At 40.8% G+C, this 21508-nt stretch overlaps 1 protein-coding gene across 3 annotated transcripts in view; it reads right to left on the bottom strand.

Moving 5' to 3' along the window:
* Positions 1-21508, bottom strand: part of LOC126162509 (Down syndrome cell adhesion molecule-like protein 1 homolog) — a 169015-nt gene that overhangs the window by 81449 nt on the left and 66058 nt on the right. For 2 of the 3 annotated variants that reach the window (XM_049919061.1, XM_049919063.1), the window contains exons 11-15: positions 20523-20678; positions 16416-16555; positions 15941-16209; positions 15647-15801; positions 15452-15469 (exon numbers count right to left, since the gene is read on the bottom strand). In XM_049919061.1, coding sequence (XP_049775018.1) covers positions 15452-15469; positions 15647-15801; positions 15941-16209; positions 16416-16555; positions 20523-20678 — 738 coding nt within the window. The remainder of the gene's footprint in view (positions 1-15451; positions 15470-15646; positions 15802-15940; positions 16210-16415; positions 16556-20522; positions 20679-21508) is intronic. The other variant, XM_049919062.1, reaches the window with a different exon arrangement.

Genomic DNA, 21508 nt, shown 5'->3' with positions numbered 1-21508 from the left:
CTGCGACCCCCTGCGCACGCTGCTTTGCCTACATGACTTCTGGTAACCTTATCACTGGTTCTTGTCTCCTGCTCCACACTATGGGGTGGCACTCTGTGGTGACGTAACATACCTGACTCGGTAAGTGGAAAATCGCTCCTCCGCGAGGCAACAGGAGTTAGTATTTTCTGGCAATCTTAATGCTTAGTCATGTCATGTGTATGTGTTCAATAATAAATTGTTTGGAAATCATATCCCTTTGCTGTATCACAATTCTGTCATCACACTGCCGGTACCTGCTTTCCACAATGTGTTTACGAAACACTACTAATTACGGTACGAAATACTGTTCAAATGGTTCAAATGGCTCTGAGCACTATGCGACTTAACTTCTGAGGTCATCAGTCGCCTAGAACTTAGAACTAATTAAACCTAACTAACCTAAGGACATCACACACATCCATGCCCGAGGCAGGATTGGAACCTGCGACCGTAGCGGTCGCCCGGCTCCAGACTGTAGCGCCCATAACCGCACGGCCACTCGGGCCGGCACGAAATATTGTCTTAGTTAGTAGACATGTATTTGAAATGTAAACTTTTCGATTAAGTCCCCATCTAATCCTGCTGAAATTTCTCCCCTGGCCTACTTAATGTTGGGGATTTGTATTGGGTCACAGGTAAAGGCACATTTTGCTGCTAATGTAAGACAACATCTGACGCTTCTGTATGGCCCAATATGGACTGCTCGAGCACAGTCTGTCCCTTACCTTCTAAAGTCACTTGACAATCACGTGGATATTTGTCTCGTCGGTCCTCTTAAAAATGAATTGTACCTACAGAACTCCCACTGATACAGTTGAAGTACTGAAACGGCAACTGTGCAGTCTTGTCAAGTTTAAGAGATGATCTGGTAGTATCTCAAAGAATTAGATACTTACTGCAGAGATGAGTTCAGTATTAGCATGAAACATGTGGTGTTAGGAGTAATTTGAGCTCAGTTAGATGGGGATTTGATTGTAAAGCATACATTTATACTTAATACGAAATTTGATAGAGAGGTCTACAAAGGAGAATGCTTACAAATCACTTGTACCGCCCATTCTGGAATATTGTTCAAGTGTGGGGGACCTGTACCAAATAGTATTAACAGGGGACGTTCAATGTATACAGAGAAGGGCAGCACAAATGGCCACAGGTTTGTTTCACTCGTTACATAATGTCATAGAAATGTTGAAGAAACCGAACTAGCAGACTCTTGAAGACAGGTGTAAACTATCCCGAGAAAGCCTACATAGAAAGTTTCAAGAACCGACTTTAAATGATGACTGGTAAGGCGTCCGTAACAGCAGTAAGATACAGTATGAGACCCTCAGAAAATAATAATTACATTATATCAACAAAAGGCAAATGCAGTTAATCTCATGTACCAAAAACTAACAAAACAATATCTACCAATATATGGACAGGGGTATGAATAAACAAGTTAACCCTGTGGTGCATGGATTTCACTGCAGTGGACAACTTTTAATGATCAATTCTCTGGCGTTTTCAATCAGTCATGAGGCTGCAAATGCATGCAGCACACAACACCAGTAGGGAGTGCCCACTGCAGTGAACTGTGTGCATTTGCAGCCTCAGGACTGATTGGAAATGCCAAATAAGCGACCATTAACAGCTGTCTACTGTCCAGTGGACGCTATGCGCCATAGGGTTAAAGTGAAACGAATTATGGAAACGAACCGAGCAGGTGGTTAATGGCATTGGAAAACACCATTTAACAAGAGAACGGCGAGCTTCAGTGCAGAAAGGGACACGGTCAGAACAATATCATTCAATTTAACATAAATACTGCCGGGACTGAGGATAAGTGGCTGCATGACGTTAACAGCGATAGGCTGCGACCCAGCAAGAAAAATAAAGTTCACCTCTAGCGAGACGGTGATTGGCTGAAACCATACTAGGTGACGCAGACACGACAGGGTGGGCAGCTCCCCATTACATAAAAAGCATTTTGAGAACTAAAATGGATAGATCTCTCTCTTGTCTTGCAGCAGACCGCACAAGTGTGTGGAAATAAGCCAGGATGTTGAGAGCTTTGCTTCCTGCGAAGTGAGGATGGTATTCTTCACATATCGTGGCGACAGATAGCAAAGAGGTAGATAATTATTCCTGCGGGAATTTCTGTGGGCAAAGAAATTGTGGACGTTGCTCCAACCCTTTGTGAGTGTGCAATTGCCATTATTTCGACTAGGGAAAGATTAACGTTCTACGGAACACAGGAAAGTTGAGACTGAGTGAATTCAGTTAAGGCCAGAGCAGGGAATTAGCGTTTCAGGTCCAGCACGGAGAGAACACCGTAGCAGATGCCGCTTGGTGAAGTACCATCGCGCATTAGGCCACAGTAAATACTGAGTCTAGATTTTGCTCACTTCAACTTGTGTATGCTTTGACCACTGAATATCAAAAGCATGGATACTAACCTATCCTCTCATTGAGTACATGAGAGTTTTTTCCATTGGTCCAAAAAGTAGAATTTATACTACACCAACTCAGTGCATTGACCAGCTACGACACTGTACATTTAAATGAGGTGATGAAGATTTTTAATCATTCTTTCCTGTGATAAAAAATGTTTCTGTGTAGAGATAACGATTTTAATAATCGTCAATTCAATATGTCCAAAAGTTAAATATCTTGGTATTGAGTGTCAAAAGTAATTGAACATGATTGTTGTGTATCACTTGACCCCTGAAAGCACAGTTGATAAATTATATGTAGAATAAAAAAGGGAATAGCTGTTTTGTCCTTTTAGAATAGACTCCAACTTTTCACCTTTATTAATTCATGCATTCTACTTACATGACAGCAGCATTTCTAATGATTTTGGTTGCTATCCACACCTGATATTAGCTACCTTACAGGGCCAAGTTTATATTCATTTAGAATGTCTGTTTAACACCCTGGGCTTGAGAAGACAGTTCAGATGTTTTGTCCATTTGTGCACTAAGTGGTAAGCTAAGTCTGCACATATTAGTACACTCACTGTGCAGATACAGAAGTGCGGACAATGACAAAATGGCAACTCTGCAAGGATGCTAAATTACAGCATTCTGATAGATTGACAGTTTGCTTTGCAATCCTCCCAAACAATAAGCTGACGCAAATTGGAGAAAAAAAACTGTAAATGTAAATGTGACTCTACCGTGTAGTAAGTGTAGATAGAATTGTATTCATGTATTCATGTATTTGCTGGCGTACCACATCGTTGATTTGGGTTGTGTTGAGTTTTGACCCAACTCCAGTAACCAAAAGGCTATATAAAAGACGAGGAAACGGGTTCAAATATTGAACATAGGACCGCGGATGATATTTTGGGGTAGAATCAACTCTTATGATCTGTTGTTAACGCGTAGTAAGGTTCGGAAAATTCGCGAACTGCAACGCTTAGCGGACTGCTCAAAAATGACAGAAAATAATCGATTAAGACAAAGAGAAGTCATGGAAGATCTTGATACGATCGAGTTGGACGCACAACAGGTATATCAGGGTGAACAACACGAGACAGAACACGCAGAAAAATACCGAATGGACCGAAAATGCAAGACATGATGTTCAATTTGGTCCAAAGTATGGAAATGAGAATGGCGTTGTTAATGAATCAGACGCTGAGTCTATAGATATTGATTTACAGCATATAGAACCAAACGTAATCACATTGAATCAGGCAGGCTTGTAATTGCATGAAAGAACGAATGTTAGTGTTCCCACACTATGTTCGGAAGTGAAGGCAACAGTTCACGAAAAACGAGATAGAGAACGGTTGCATCAGACGGCAACTGGCGAAAATGGTGTAGATGAAAACGCCAACATATTTGGAATGTTGCCGGCCGCGGTGGTCTAGCGGTTCTAGGTGCTCAGTCCGGAACCGCGCAACTGCTACGGTCGCAGGTTCGAATCCTGCCTCGGGCATGGATGTATGTGATGTCCTTAGGTTAGTTAGGTTTAAGTTCTAGGGGACTAATGACCACAGTTGTTAAGTCCCATAGTGCTCAGAGCCATTTGAACCATTTGGAATGTTGCAGCGATTATTACAGCAATCTCAGGAATCGCAGCGTTTATTACAACAATCTCAGGAATCAGAACAGCGTTAAAGTGCGCATAACACAAGGAAATACAAAAAAATGCGTGATAATATTCATGGCCGATTAGATCAAATGTGAACTGAAGCTAAGGAAGTGCAAATCACGCTTCAAACGCTCGTTGTAGGGCACAAAAAATTGAGAACAGACACTGACACTGTCCAAACAGACATGATTACGTTGCTTGCAATTACGCAACAAAGTGCCAAAAAGGTTAAACAACAGGTAGAAGCTTTTGCCATCAAAGTGACGATGAAGGCGAAACATGTTATTGCTGAGACGAAGTCTGACAAAAGAACGACAAATGCAGCATTAAAGAAATTCGGTGCTCATATTTTGAAAATGCAAGAGAAATGCGAAAACCAATTTCAACGTCTGAGATCGGAAGTTTTACGTGCGATAGAAAGTCGTGGTGACGTAGAAAGCGTTAGTGAAGAGTCGCAGACGACGACAGAATCCACTTTAGTGTCGGTAGATACTACTGCGAAGACTGCAAAATCAACAGTTGCCGACAATACGACAGAAAGGGTACGCGAAATTACGTGTGACGTAAGACGGAAAAGCACATGTGAATGCCAGTCCGAAGCTGCAAACCGCGAACGGGAAATTAGTCCAAACCAGCGTATGCCAGAACATTACGGCAACCGTAGGGAACAGTTTGGATTGCGACCACCCGTTCAAGAAAGAATAACAGGTCAATCGGAAATAAAAGAGTGTGGTTTGCAGCAAGGCTCAGCACATCAAGCACAAAGCGTGACATACTCTGACTAAACCATAGAGACGCGTTACGCAACGCCACAACTTGTAGGACGAATACTGACAGGTTACAGTACGGCATCTAACGAACCAGAATTTCTTTCACGTCAAGATACAGAGTCGGTAACGGGTGTTGTGCACGCATATTGCACAATGAGACCTGCAAGTTATTCTACGGCACAAATGTCACAGAATGAACCAAATTACACATGTTTGCGTAGATTTCACGCAAACCAAGGACAGAATTCCAGTCTTCAAAACCAAGAAGGCACATCACAGAGAGAAGCGAGAGGTTTTGATGACAACCACTTTCTTAGAGTGCGGAAATACCAGCACTGTCAGGAACATGCAAATATTCTTCATCCCCGCACATTTATTGACCAATTTAAAGTAGGAATACCGACACATTGGCCATTGAAACATAATTTAGATTTCATTTGCGCACATATGGAGGGAAATGTTGCTGAAGCTATGCAGAAGATAGCAGAAACTTGCATTCGTATGATTCGTTTATAGCTGCCTTTATAGCAAGATATTGGTCTCCTGAGGCTTAGAAGAGAATAAAATATGGATTATTCCAAAATGTCTCATTCGAAAATTCACGTGAGAAAACAGCAGTCAAATTCTTTGAGAATATATATAAAAGAAACCAATACTTAGATAACCCACATAGTGACGGAGGATTGATTCAAATATACAAAACGAAACTGCCAACGAAGTATCAACAAGTCTTGATAGGACGTGGGGACGATAATGTAGAAACTATCAAAGGTGTTTTGAGAGAAGTAGAATTCATATATGAAAACGACGCTCAAAGACGTCGCGATTCAGGACAGAATAATTTTGAAAGAACACGTAATAGTAAGAAGAATAACAATAATAGTAGCAATGGTAGGTCACTATTTGCACCGAATTCTGGATGAAATGGGAATAATTACGGAAATGGTAGTAGTGGAAACACTAGACCACAGCGTAATGGATGTGGTTTTAATAGTGGTTGGAACAGGCGGAATATAGACGAAAACAGGAATGGAAACTGGAGAACACGGGATAACTGAGAGACTGATGGTAATCAGCGATCTCCAGGTCCATGGAGAGAAAGCAGATGGGGAGGTGGTGCAAGAACGCAGCCACAGGCAAATACTTCGGGTACGGTGAAACGAACGACAGATGGAGGTTGAATTACGACCACCAAATCCTGGGAAGCGTGAGGACTGACTGACGTTATTGTAGGAGTTCAAGCAGATAACACACTTTCTGCAGAAACGGATGACAAGGTGTCCGCAGCATAAATAGGTTAAGGTGTGACGTACAAGAATCGGAATTGGGAGCAGGAACGACAGAAAGATCAAAGGTATACGCACAGATATTAAAAATAGGGAGGAAGTCACAACTGAAGTGTTGAGACGAGATAGGTTGGATTGACACCGACGATCAGGATGAACTCCCAGCATTACCTAGTAATTAACCATTTAATTATGACGAAGCATTAATGTATATGATGGAGATGTTTGATTCCGCACAGATAATACATATCCTACTGCAACCTGTTATGCTACGATTGATCAAGACGATAGTATTAACCAACGAAATACGGCTAATACAGGTCTTCGAAAAAAGAAGGAAGTACGAACAAGTACACATGATCAAAAGTTCGACGCACTACAAGACCTACTGAAATCCTTCCGCAAAACTTTGGAAGAAAAGCAGAAAGAGTTTGAGGCATTGTGGATAGCGAGAATCGAACAAAATCGGGAAGAACCAGTCGATAAGGGAAAGGAAAATGACAGGGAAAATATGCCGTCTGGATCGGAAAACAAACCAGATAATAAAGTATGTGAACAGTCTGATAAATCAGATTCAAATGTATACAATTTTGGTACATAGGAGGACATAGTAAGGCAGTATTACCGAGACAATGTAATCATCACACCAGACACAGAAAACAGCGTCGTAATAAATAACGACACAGCTGAAAATTTGAATCTGCAACTCGCAGTGGCAGATAACCAATATGATAACGAATTGACTCAGGGTGTGAGTACAGACACACTTAAAATAGAATCTGACGACTTCCCAGAATCTAAGTGTGAAATACTGTCACACTTAAAGAATAGTTGCCAGGCTCTAAAATCCAAATTAAACACGATTACACTGATTTGTGAGGATGAGAAAAACTTAAAGGAAGTAGCAAGGTGTGAAAATGAGGATTTAAAATCTAAATTAGGTTACTTTAGAAGCCGATCTAGAAGCAACGAAACTAAAGTTGGACAATTTAGAAAAGAGAAGTACTTCTCCCCAAACTCTCGATGAAGACCATCAAATGTTGATGGAAAATGACGCAACTATCGATGTCCATAAACATCCAGTTGCGACGGAACAAACACATATACATTGGTTAGCTTACGAAGTAATCGAGGACATATTAATGGAGGAAGTCGAAGATGGAGAGTAGGCCTACTTCAGAGATAAGTCCGATACTTCGTGTAATAGTCAAGGGTATTATCGTTAACGTAATCGTAGATGGTGGGAGTGAGTTATTGGCGATATCAAAGCCGTTATTCAATCGTTGCAATGATGACAATGACTTATTCGAACAGAACAAAGACCCATAGGTTTTAAGGATCAAACATAAGTGGAAAGGCAAGAACTCGGTTGACATTCATCAACATTATTTGCTGAAGAATGACATGCTGTTCCACAGACGCTTCGGATAGGAATTCTTGCAGTGGTCATAAGGCAATTAGCCATGAAAACTAAAAAAATTAATGGATCACAGATGATAAAGCAAAGGAATGTAGATATGTTTCAGGTAGCCGCAGATCTCAAGATGCAGACAGGACGAGCTACAAACATGTAAATATTCAAATATAGGTACAATAATACTAATCATTTAAATCATCAAAGTAGGTCAGAAAAAAATAATAATAAAAGAAAACTAATTGTATGATGTACTAATTAACAACCTACACATCATCAATCCATGCGCATTCAAGAAGTAAAAGAATCGTTATAAAATGAAGTAACTTAATGTGTAAATGATATAATTCTTTTGTAAAGTACTAGAAAAAATATTTAAACGTTCATTTTGTATTATTCATGTAAATACTCAATTGTAAAGTTCATTGTAAATTTAGATAACGAAACTTGTAGGCAGTAGCATTAAGCAGAAGTCATTGTAAACAAATGAAACACAGAAGACACACAAACAACGTCACTACAATTGTCTGGGGAAGGAAGTCAAGCTGACGACAGAAGCAGAAAGTCGACGGGAAGCTACGATCTGAGTATGAGAGTTTATACCACTGCACAATATGGCATTGGCGACAAACCGGAGACCGAAGTAAGGAATCCACTGTCTCACGCTTCACATTAGTGCGGAGACCGAGCCATGTGCATTTTGAAGAATATTGTTCCACGCCTCACCCCAATAGCGAGAGGCCTATTCAAAGTCTGGTCGGCTTTGGCCCGCTGATGTGTATCCTACAGCTGCCAACCGGTGTGTATCGCAGCCTTTAAGAAATGATTATCTCACCGTGCTATGCCAAACCAGTAAGCACAGTTAGTAGTGCCTGCAGTGTGTGACAAAAACGCAGCTCGCTTTCTTTTCTCCTTGCATCCCCCTCCATCCCAAAAAATGTTCAAATGTGTGTGAAATCTTATGGGACTTAACTGCTAAGGTCATCAGTCCCTAAGCTTACACACTACTTAACCTAAATTATCCTAAGGACAAACACACACACACACACACATGCCCGAGGGAGGACTCGAACCTCCGCCGGGACCAACAGCACAGTCCATGACTGCAGCGCCTGAGACCGCTCTGCTAATCGCGCGCGGCCCCTCCATCCCCACTCCCACTTGCCAACTCCTCTGAGAATTCGATCAGAACCTTGTGAGCACACTCTAAATGGTGCAGTTCACATGTACCTGCAAACAAACTAAAAATTAATTGCTTTGTTGTTATGGTCTTCAGTCTGAAACTGGTTTGATGCAGCTCTTTGTGCTACTCTATCCTGTGCGAGCCTCTTCGAATAACTACTGGAACCTAAATCTTCCTGAATCAGCTTACTGTATTCATCTCTTGGTCTCCCTCTAAGATTTTTATCCCACACACTTCCCTCCAGTACTAAATTAGTGATCCGTTGATGTATGAGAACGTGTCCTATCAACCAGTCCTTCTTTTTGTCAAGTTGTGCCATAAATTTCTTGTCTCCCTAATTCTACTCCGTACCTCCACATTAGTTACGTGATCTACTCATCTGATCTTCAGCATTCTTCTGTAGTACCACATTTCAAGAACTTCTGTCCTCTTCTTGTCTAACTCTTTATCGTCCATGTTTTACTTGCCTACATGGCTACACTCCTTACAAATACTTTCACTTTCAGAAAAGACTTCCTTATACTTAAATCTATACTCGGTGTTAGGAAATTTCTCTTCTACAGAAAAGCTTTTCTTGCCGTTGCCAGTATACATTTTATACCCTGTCTACTTCGCTCATCACCAGTTATTCTGCTACCCAAATAGCAAAACTCATCCACTACTTTAAGTGTCTCGTTTTCTAATCTGATTCCCTTAGCATCACCTGATTTAATTCGACTACATTCCGTTATTCTTGTTTGGCTTTTGTTGATGTCCATCTTATATCCTCCTTTCAAGACACTGTCCATTCCGTTCAACAGCTCTTCCAAGTCCTTCGCTGCCTCTGACAGTATTACTATGTCGTCGGAAAATATCAAACTTTTTATTTCTTCTCCCTGGGCTTTAATTACTATTCCAAATGTTGCTTTTGTTTCCTTTACTGCTTGCTCAATGTACAGATTGAATGATATCGGGATTAGGCTACAAAGCTCTCTCATTCCCTTCTCAATCTCTGCTTTCCTTCCATGCTCCTCGACCCTTATTTCTACCATCTGGTTTCCGTATAAGATGTAAATAGCCTTTCGCTTCCTGTTTTTTATCCCTGCCACCATCAGAATTTCAAAGAGAGTGGTGCACTCAGCATTGTCAGAAGCTTTCTCTAAGTCTACAAATGCTATAAACGTAGGTTTGCCTTTCCTCAACCTATCTTCTATGCGAAGTTGTAGGTCACAGCTGCCTCGCCTATTCCTACATTTCTCCTGGATCCAGACTGATCTTCCCTGAGGTCGGCTTCTACCAGTTTTTCCATTGTTCTGTAAAGAATTAGTGGCAGTATTTTGCAACCATGACTTATTAAACTGATAGTTCGGTAATATTCGCACCTGTCAGCGCTGCTTTCTTTAGCATTGGGATTATTATATTCTTCTTGAAAGCTGAGGGCATTTCGCCTTTGTCATACATCTTGGTCACAGGATGAAAGGGGTTCGTCGTGGCTGGCTCTTCCAAGACTATCAGTAGTTATAAGGGAATGTCGTCTACTCCCGGGGCCTTGTTTCGACTTATGTCTTTCAGCGCTCGGTCAGATTCTTCACGCAGTATCATATCTCCCATTTCATCTTCATCTACGTTCTCTTCCATTTCTATAATATTACCCTCAAGTACATCTCCTTTGTGCAGACCCTCTACCTCCCAGTTTTACCTTCTTTGCTTAGGACAGGTTTTCCATCTGAGCTCTTGATATTCATACATGTGATTCTCTTTTCTCCTAAGGTCTCTTTAATTTGCCTGTAGGCTGTATCTCTCGGTCCTCTAATGATATCTGCTGCTAAGTCCCTACATTTGTCCTTTTGCCATCCTGCTTAGCCGTTTTACACTTTCTGTCAATCTCATTTTTTAGACGATTTTATTCCATTTCGCCTGCTTCATTTACTGCGTTTTTGTATTTTCTAAATTTATCAATTACATTTAATATTTTTTGTGTTATCCAAGGATTTCTACGAGCCCTCGTCTACTTGATCTTGTGCTGCTTTCACTACTTCATCTCTCGAAGCTACCCATTGGCTTTCTACTGTATTCCTTTCCCCTGTTCTTGTTAATCTTTCCCTAATGCTCCCTCCGAAAGTCTCAAAAACCTCTGGTTCTTTCAGTTTATCCGGGTACCATCTCCTTAATTTCCTATCTTTTTGAAATCTCTTCGGTTTTAATCTTTAATTTATTACCAATTAATTGTGGTCAGAGTCCACATCTGCCCCTGGAAATGACTTACAATTTAAAATCTGTTTCCGAAAGCTCTGTCTAACCATTATATAATCAGTCTGAAACCTTCCGTTGTCTCCAGGTCTTTTCCACGTATACACCCGTCTTTCATGATTCTTAAACCAAATGTTAGAGTGAATAGTTCTACTAGGTTGCTTCCTCTTTCGTTCCTTTCCCCCAGTCAATATTCACCTACTATTTTTCCTTCTCTTCCTTTTCATACCGTCGAATTCCAGCCCTTCAGACTGTTAAATTTTCGTCTCGCTTAACAATCTGAATAATTTCTTTTATCTGATCATACAATTCTTCAATCTCTTCATCATGTGCGGAGCTAGTTGGCATATGAACCTATACTATTCTGGTGAGTGTGAACTTCGTGTCTATCTTGGCTGCAATAATGCTTTCACTATGCTGTTCTTAGTAGCGTACCCGCGTTCCAATTTTCTTATTCAATATTAAACCTACTCCTGCGTTACCCATATTTGATTTTGTATTTATAGCCTGTATTCATCAGACCAGAAATCCTGTAACTTCACTAATATCCACTATATCCAACTTTAACCTATCAATTTCTCTTTTTAAGTTTTCTAACCTACTTGCTTAGTTAAGATATCTGATATTTCACGCTACGATCCGTAGAACGCCTGTTTCCCATGTCCTGATAATGATATCTTTCTGGGTATTTCCCTCCCGGAGATCCGAATGGTGGACTATTTTACATCTGGGATATTTTACCCAAGTGGACGCCCTCATCATCATTTAACCAAATAGTACAGCTACATGCCATTGGAAAAAAAAAATTAATTAAATAGCCTTATTTTATGAAATGACAACCCAGACTTTGCGAATGTGAAATGTAATGAAATTCTGCATAATTACTTTTTGTGTGATATGTTTAGCTTCAGAGTAAAGAATTTAAAGCTATTTATGAGTTTTATTTACAGAGGAAACAATGTACTGGCCAGCTGCTATGTTGCAGACTTCTAATCTTTGTTCTCAGTAAGCAGGATGTATCCATTTTTGCTTTCGCATAATAGTCTGATTACTACAAAAAGCAGTTCCTATTGACGGTCTTGAGTCATCCTCCGTAGCTGAGTGGTCGGCACTGTTGATTGCTGTAAGGAGGAGCCAAGTTCGACTCTTGATTGGAGGACTGGCACGGGATGCGGTCAATCTCGTGTTGCTACTTGACCGAATAGTAGCGACTAAAAGTCACGAAAACTGATAACGGCCAGGAGAGCGGTGTGTTGACCCCACGCCCCTCCATACCGCATCCAATGACATCACTGGCGGGGAAGGACACGACACGATGGTCTGTCGGTACGATGGGTCCTCCTGGGCTTGTGGATAAAGTTTTCGGATAAGTCGATAGTCATGATTATAAAGCTTGATTTAATACCTATTCGAAAGCAGAAAAAGTACACTCGATGTTGGTCTGATCATGAACAGGATCTTTACGTTGGAATCTGGAACCTGCGATCTACAAAAAACGAAAGATTTTTTCTTCTGTAATTCACTTCAGTTCTAGGAAGATTGAAGTTAAGTGTGCAAATATAAAAGCAGTAGAAACTTGATGAATAATGACCAAATTAGTTTTCCTATAATGTCTGAATATGAAACCGAGACAACAAATTTGTTAATTAATTTAAAATAATCAATTAAGACAGGTATTTTAGACGAATTTCCTCTCTTGGGCCTATATTATTTTTGCGTATTGTATTTCATTTGACTTTTTATATTTAACTGAACATGTTACTATTTCTACTTTTTCCGTAGTCTTGTGTATTTCTTCATAATGGGCTTTCATTCTTCAGATTTATATTTAAGACACTGAATAGTTTTTACATCCTTTCCGTCTCATATTTTCAACAATCTTGGTGAAATTAAGCATCACAGAAATAGAATTCTTTTATGGACCACCTGCGTCAGGAGACGGATTGGCAGTGCGCTTTAGAGAGAATTTGCAAAATATCGTAAGTTTCCTGATCATAAGGGGATTTCATTTGCCAGCTCTAGAATGGGGCAGTCATATTATCAAAACTGGTGCCAGGAATAGGATTGATACGACATTATTTTCAATGTCTATCGGGAAACTACTTTGAGCAGATATAGAACTACCTAGTGAAGATTTCGTCTTAGATTTTAATTTTAATAATCAACAGCCTACGTTGCATCGTTTACTTAGAATTTACCTAGGTTTCAGTCGGAATAACCCAACCTTCTTCAGAACAGTAACTACCGTTTGTCCATAGTGGACACCGTCAAGCTAAAACTACAAATCCATAAATTGTCGTCAGACTGTAAAAAACTTATGTGGCACTGCCTCGGTCCCACTTCGCGACCGCGATGCGGCAGCCACGAGTGCTGTACTGGAACTCGTACAAGAAATGAACCAGCAAACATCCGATTCTCTAAAGAATCGAACTCCCATGAATAAAACAGCTTCAAACGTCAAATTCCACTACAAATGCATTAATGTATTAAATATTTGACTTCAAGTATGTAAGCGAGAAAAAGTTTAAAAAATGTTTGAAATTACGTTTAAAGTTTGTTGGAAGTAATGAGAGTGCTGTCGTTCTCAAATACTACATGAATACAGTCTGTGTAATTGGCGCGCCCTGAGTTACGCTGCTTCATGATACATGCACGGTTTCTAACTGTAATACGAGTACTTCTCTTACTGTGTTAAAGTTTTAACATAATATTGTGACTCTTAAAGATTAGATTATAAAAGCATTTTGAAATTTTTAATTTTTCAATAATAATATGAAATATTGAAACTAACATTTTTGTTGCTCCTGGAACGCGTTAGGTAGACAACCTGCATCTGGGATAGTGCACTGTGAACTATGAACCGAGTCAGCGGTTTGCTAGTATTGACAGACATTAATTTTTCAAGTCAGTTAATGTAGAGGAGGCACTAATGATCTTAAGACTGTGATAGCATCAATGGCTATGAGTGTGTATATGATATTGTAGTACCTGTGTTGTTAAAAAGAACGATGCATGTCCGAGGGAACAGGTGACTACAGCCGTTATGAAATAGCTACGGCACTTAGGAATAATTAAATAGAGAGGAAAAAGACTAGAATACTAAAAATAGGTTTAGTAGTGCTTCAGAACGTTGTGATCGTTTAATACGCTGGACCGACCGCAGTCTGACACTTCTGGCGCAGTTAATACACTGAGGTGACAAAAGTCATGGGATACCTCCTGATATTGTGTTGGACCTCCTTTTGCCACTGTGTAATGCAACGTGGCATGGACTACACAAGTCGTTGACAGTCCCCTGCAGAAATATTGAGCCATGTGCCTCTACAGCCGCCCATAATTGCGAAAGTGTTGCCGGTCCACGATTTTGTGCATGAACTGACCTCTCTGTTATGTCCCATAAATGTTTGATGGAATTCATGTTGGCCGATCAGGATTGCCAAATCATTCGTTCGAACTGTCCAGAATATTCTTTAAACCAATCGCGAATAACTAAGGCCCGGTGACGTGGCGCATAGTCAGCCATAAAAATTCCATCATTTCTTGGGAACAAATGGTCTGCAAGTAGCCGAACATAACCATCAGTTCAGTTGAACTACAGGACCCACTCCAATCCACATAAACACAGCCCACTCCATTATGGAGCCAACACACAGCTTGCACAGTACCTTGTTGACAACTTGGGTTGATGGCTTCGTGTGGTCTGCGCCACGCTCGCATCCGATCATTATCTCTTACCAACAGAAATCGGAACTAATCTGACCATGCCACGGTTTCCCAGTCGTCTAGGGTCCAACTAATATGGTAACGAGCCCAGGAGAGGCTCCGTAGACGATGAAGGCGAAGTTGTACAGTTAGCAAAGGCACTCGCGTTGGTCGTCTGCTGCCATAGCCCATCAACGTCACATTTCGTCGCTCTATGTAACGGATACGTTCATCGTACGATTCACACTGGTATCTGCGGATATTTCACGCAGTGTTGCCCTGTTAGCACTGATAACTCTACGCAAATACCGTTGCTCTCGGTTGTTAAGTGTAAGCCATCGGCCACTTCGTTGTCCGTGGTGAGAGGTAATGTCTGAAATTTTGAATTCCTAGCACACTCTTGACACTGCGAATATAGGAATACTGAATTACGTAAGGATTTCCGAAATGGAATGTCCCATGCGTCTAGTTCCAACTACCAATCCACGTGCAAAGTTTGGTAAATCCCATCGTGCGGCCATAATCACTTCGGACACTTTTCATTATGAATCACCTGAGTACAAATGACAGCTCCGCCAATACATTGCCCTTTTGTACCTTGTGTACGCAATACTACCCCCCCCGCCCCCGCCCTCCCCCCATCTGTATATTGCTATCCCATGGCTTTTGTCGCCTCAGTGTATACAAGGTCAAATTATTACAATAGGTACACATTGATTCTCAGTTTCACAACAGCGGACTTGCAAATGAATAATTTACTTACTGCCTTTGCTTCTGCTCTCTTTGTAGGTTGCAGAAAAAAAAGAGAAGAACAATTAATAGGAATTGAACTGTGTACATTTATAAAATACGTAAATTCAATGAAATAATGTATTTGAAGATGATTTTATCGACTGTAAGACATTACCACAAACTATTTTACTTTACTTTTGAGAAAGGGGTTCTTAAGATGCTCTACCTTGGACAGATACGGAATATACAATTTCTTCCTTCCCGAAAACGTTTTCTGCTGAACAAGAATAGTTTCCTGCATCGGTGTTCTGCACGGAGCTGATATAAACTGTGCCTTCAGAATTGATCTGTACATGTCTGTTTCCTTGGACAGTTTTTCCACTGAAGGGAAGTAACAACTCTGAATTAATTTCATGCATTCACTTAATGTATTACTGTACTAAGACCTTCACAACAAATTTAAATGTCCTTAAGAAGAAAGTTGCACAGAAACTACTGTCAGAAACTGGAATCTACTTACTTTTTAGTCCAGTGTAAAATTGGAGCGGGTTGTCCCACTGTTAAGCATGGCAGTCTAAGCTCTTCCTTCCATGCCACCGTCATCGATTCACTGAATGAAGCAATTCTGGCTGGAACGTGGTTGGTTGGTGCCTGTACTACTCGTCTCGATGGATTGCCCTCTCCGACGATAGTGAAGGCAGTTACCCAAAATTCGTATCTGTGGTGAGTTTCCAAATGCGATATACTGTAGTAGGTCTGCTCTGAAGGCAAATCGTACTGGTCCCTGTCCTGGTGATCATATTGATATCAATACACATCGGAAATATGTCTGTTAATAAGAGACCGATACTACAGTAGGTTATATTTAACATCATTGTCTCCTTCATATTAGCAGCAGAAAAAGTAATTTCAAAGGCCGATCATAGTCTAAGAAGGGACAGACACATAAAAGCAGTGATTATTGAAGGCGTCTAACTTTCTTCTATAATACATACCAATCCAACCCCATCTATGGACCGCATGTATACTTTGTATTTCTTAATTCTTCCGTTCGGATATTTAGGAGCTCTCCAGGACAATAGTATTGTTCTTGAATCCATAACCAGCGCCTTAATGTCTTCGGGTTCTCCTGGAACTGAAGTATATGACAAAAATGAATACTCTTTTCGGTGTAGTTTTGGTTTGGGTCACCTACAAACTTCATAGTTATTTAAACATCCATATAAATTAAAACTGTACGGTGCTGGGAACTTAACAGAGACCTTTGAATGTTACTGGGAACATAAATAGACCAGTTGAGCTGTTAAAGCACGTCTCAGGGTCACCTCAAATCATATTTTTGACGACACCCATTTGATAATTTACGGTAAGAATGTTTTCGCTAAAGGCAGAAGTCCAAGTTCGATTGCCGATCGGGCACCCAATTTTAATCTGTTATATCCGGGACCAACTGTACAGTAAAAACTTCATGTTGTTTAATAATACTCGTATGGCGCAAGGAAAGGCAGCACAAAACTGTGAAACCCGTAAAACATTTGACATGCCTGAATATGAACACTGCATAGCATGAATTGAAAGTAAAGAAGCAGGATCGGTTCGAAAAGATTTTTCCATACAAGTGACTTGCCATATGGGGCTCCATCTACCTCTCCCCTCCCCCCCCCCCCTTTCCATCGAACAATTTCATCCCTGTCAATTTTCACTACTAATTGTGATATGCACAGTATAGAACTCTAGTAGTGCCTCAAGCAGCCGCTACTGGTTGTGATACATTCTGTATAGAAATCACTGTTGGATCCCTCTGGCGCCCCTCTACAGGGAGAGGTCCCCAGCGGGGGGATAGACTTTTTGAAATTGTCTATACGTCCCAAGTTTCACACAATGCAGCCATTTACCCTGCTGAGCCTTCGTTTGCGAGTAATCGACATAAAAAAAAATCGGGATTTCGCGTGATGTTCATCATCTTTGAAAAAGGAATGTTAAATAGACCGTTTGCAGAGTATAATGGTTGACGTACTGGCCTCTTGATGGCATGTTCGCTTTCGCTTGACACCCCGTTGTACCCGTATATTGAAAGATACTATGCTTTTTGCCTATTCAGTTCACCTATTATCATTTGAAGCTACTCTATCAGTTGCTCACTCCCTCGTCCTGATCTTCTGATATGTGTCTAAAATATGACGACAATCAGATACAAGGGGTTGACGATGTTAAATTCTTGGAATTAAAACCCACGATAAATTCAACTGGGAGGAGCGTAACAGAAAACCGATGAAATACCTAGCAAATTATCTTTTGCAATGAGGATGTAGTCAGGCATGAGTGATATAAAAATAAAAAAAGATCTTGCCTAAATTGCTTACTTTCATTCATAATATCACAGAGAATCGAATTTTGGGACAACTCATCGAGCCAAGCCAAGCCAAGCCAGGCTACACAAAAGCTTGTAGTACGAATGTGAACTCAAGGACGTTTTGAAAAGGCTTGTCCGAGAAATCTGGGGTACTTACTACTACTTCCCAATATTTTTATTCCTTAAAAAATTATCGTAAATAATATATTTTTCAAACCAACAACTCAGTTTAAGTTCAGTGAGTTCTAAAAATAAGAATCACTTGCTTTCGTCCAGATAGGGGCCCACTGAAACTACATGGGAGATTAAACTATGTTCTGGACTGGGATTCGAACTTGTGACATCTGCCTTTCGCGGGTCAGTGTTATACTGACTGTACCTCTCATCTGTCTTCCAAACTTCACAGAAGTTCTCTTGCTTACCTTGCAGGCTTAGAACTCCTTTCTTTCACAGTGTTGGTCCCGCAAGATATGCAGCAGATCTTCTGTGAAGGTTGGAAGCTAGGAGAGAGCTACTGGCGGAAATGAAGCAATGAGAGTGGGTCTGCGAGTTGTGCTTGGGTAGCTCGGTCGGTAGAGCGTTTTCTCGTGAAAGACAAACGTCCTAGGTTCGAGTTATAATTTGACACGAGTTTTTAATCAAGCAGGAAGTTTCAGATCAGCGTACATTCCGCTACAGAGCGAAAATTGTATTCCTGAATGTCCATTATTCTTGTACACACATTTTCATAATGTGCCAACAGCAAAAAAAGTTTGTCTACTAATAAGGTTCAGTTGAAGAGGAGCATACATATTTATTGGTGGCCAAATCCTTCTACTCCTCTGACGAATTCCCTAGTAGAACTGATTTGTACATATATTCGTAATATCAAAGAAAATGTGTGTTATATAAAATATGAGCTCTGAAAATCCTTAATTAATCAGTTATGTGCTAATTTCTCAATGTGTTACATTGTTTTGATGACACCATTAAGCTAACACAGGCAATAGATAGTCAAAATATTTAATACTTAATACAATATTTGTCACTACATGCTAGTACAACCCCCCCCTCCCCCCCTCCCCCCAACTACCACCACTCCCGATACACATATGTGCGCGTGCGCTCACACACACACACACACACACACACACACACACACACACACACACACACAGAAAGAGAGAGTATTATTATATAGGTCTACTATAAAACAAAGCAATATTCTTTTGTTGAAAATGAGTATATTCAGGGCGACTTTTTCCACCATATACGAATCATAGGGATTGATCGATGGTAGGATACGGAACAAAGAGGATCTAGCAAACTTATGCCTGGAAATGGATGGTTCCCGTGCTACAGACCATTTATTCAATCATACATTGTTATAGAGACTGCGGTCTAATACACGCTGTACCAAGCAGCTACAGTTCCAATATGTGTTGAAAATAGTTGCCATGTGCCTCAATGAATGCATGTACGCGCCGTAACATGATCTGCCTCACACGTTCACATCGGCCAGGCTGCATCCGAACAGTGTCAACGGCAGCATGAACACACTGCTCCAGTGTCTCCACATCTAGAATGGGCTCCACGTGCACGATACTCCCCCCAATGCGGCTGGAGCCCCTCGTTCTGTCCAGAGACCAGGAAAGACACGACTGAGATGCGTCCGGACATTTACGACGAAGCATCATCATGTAGCTGCCACAAAACCTTTCGAATCGTCAATGGCACTTCTTCCAGCATGTGAGGCAAAGTCACCCGTAAGAAACGCCGATAGTTGCGGTCTGTTAAGCGACGTGGAAGGAAACCTGGTCTCAAAATACTGTCGCAAGCTTTCCCGGCCCACGTATTCCGGTTGCACCCATACTGATGATTCGCTGTCAGCATATCATGGGCGTTCTGCATACTATCCAACAGGTTACTGTTATGGAAGCTGAAGATACCACTCCGAGGAAAGGTGGACTCGTGTGTGAATACGATGGATGACACAAATTCCTGAATCTTGGTTGCCTGGTGAAGAAACCAGTGACAAAAACGCTCCTGATATGGAAAGTCTGTCTCTAGTAAGCCCTGGACACGCTGTAAGTGATGAGGGTGGTAACAATTGTCATGGAAAATGTTCCACGCGGTCGTCTGGTTTACCCTGTAGTAGTAAGCCAACTGCCTGCTACTGACACGGCAGTCGCCTTCCACAGTGCTAGTCACGTTTTCCTCCAAGTGTGGTGTCCGAACATTTCGGGTACGTCCTTGATGTTACCTGCTCCCTGGAACGACACTATCTCAAACAAACGGCGGAACACTGTTGCGAACATTGAATGCTGTGGTTGTTGTCGGCGGGGATAGGTCTACTAATAGAACCTTGCTGCCTGCCGCCCATTGCCATTTGCCTTTCCATAAGGAAACACCATGTAGGCAAGCTTTCGATTGGAATACGGAACCATTGTGTATAACGCTGTATCACATGCACTACAAGATGGGTCAGCAGGAGAAGTGAATCGGGCACAACATTACGAATTACTATGGCAGGAGAGGGCGTTAGGGCATGACGTTTGAAAAACAATAATAACCTTCTAAGAGGAAACCATCCATACTGTAACTGTGGCTGCGTGTTACAGAGCTTATTAGACTACGGTCTCTGTAACAAATCGTGATTGAATAAGTGGTCTCTAGCATGGAAACCATGCATTATAATATTAGACTACAGTCTCTGTAACAAATCGTGATATATATAAAATAACAGAACACAGAGATCTCTCAAACTCACCATCTTCCTGTGTTCGGCAGAAGATAGGTCGACTAGGCACTCCATCCCCCTTTCGTGTGAAGGCTTTCACTTCTATGCTATAATTACAGAAAGGAACGAGATCCAAAAGTTCTAACTTGTTCTCTATTGTTGTATGTTCATCCATGGTAATCATATCTGAAAAATAGTTTAAACAAATATTAGATGATATTTGTATAGAAACAAGTATCATTTTACAGTTGACTAGTGTTGATTAGTGGCGACACTATGTATTTTCATGTTAAGGATGCAGCAGCAAAAGGGCTTTATTGTATGCAGATAATAGTTCTTTAGTTATGAAATTTATTGCCATGCAAAATTTTAACAAAAATTTAATTTATCTTGTAGCAGAGAGGAGGGGGGATTCGATCATGACATCAGAAATAGTAACGCTCATAATAAGTAAATTGAGTTAATTTTAGTTCTACCACAGACTGTGATGACGACTATGTATAAAACGCATCTGTTTATAGCAAAGGAATTTAAAAAACGGTTTGAGGCATCTATCACTCTCATTTTAAGAAATGTTATGTTCAGCAGGTAGGAGTGTGTGATTAAGTTACTCATATAGCTAGGGCACTGCTTAAACACGTTGTCTGGGAAGTCTCTGCACTCCTCTTGATTTTGTGTATTTTGGTACATGAATAGTTGTTTTCCTGGTATCCTCCGATGAAGCTGAAAACAAGCGTTGTTGTCAGTATTGTGTTATTTTGTTTCATTGCTGCATTATTGTGGTTGTGAAGTCGTGACTGATGTGAGCGGACTCAGTTACACTATTGAGGAGCGATTAGTGGTGTGTGTGTGTGTGTGTGTGTGGGTGCACTAATCTCCATAGATAAGTGTGTTTGGAGATGACTTTGGCAAAGCCCCACCTTTTAAAGCATTTGGGAGAAATGTGCTTTAGTTTCAGTTAGTGTCAAAGAAAAACTTCATAGTCCGAGTAAAAGAAAGCGAGAGGAAATGTGTGC

The sequence above is a fragment of the Schistocerca cancellata genome, chromosome 2 (assembly GCF_023864275.1).
Source record: "Schistocerca cancellata isolate TAMUIC-IGC-003103 chromosome 2, iqSchCanc2.1, whole genome shotgun sequence".
Taxonomy (NCBI): domain Eukaryota; kingdom Metazoa; phylum Arthropoda; class Insecta; order Orthoptera; family Acrididae; genus Schistocerca; species Schistocerca cancellata.
This window is presented reverse-complemented; position numbering and strand designations above follow the sequence as displayed.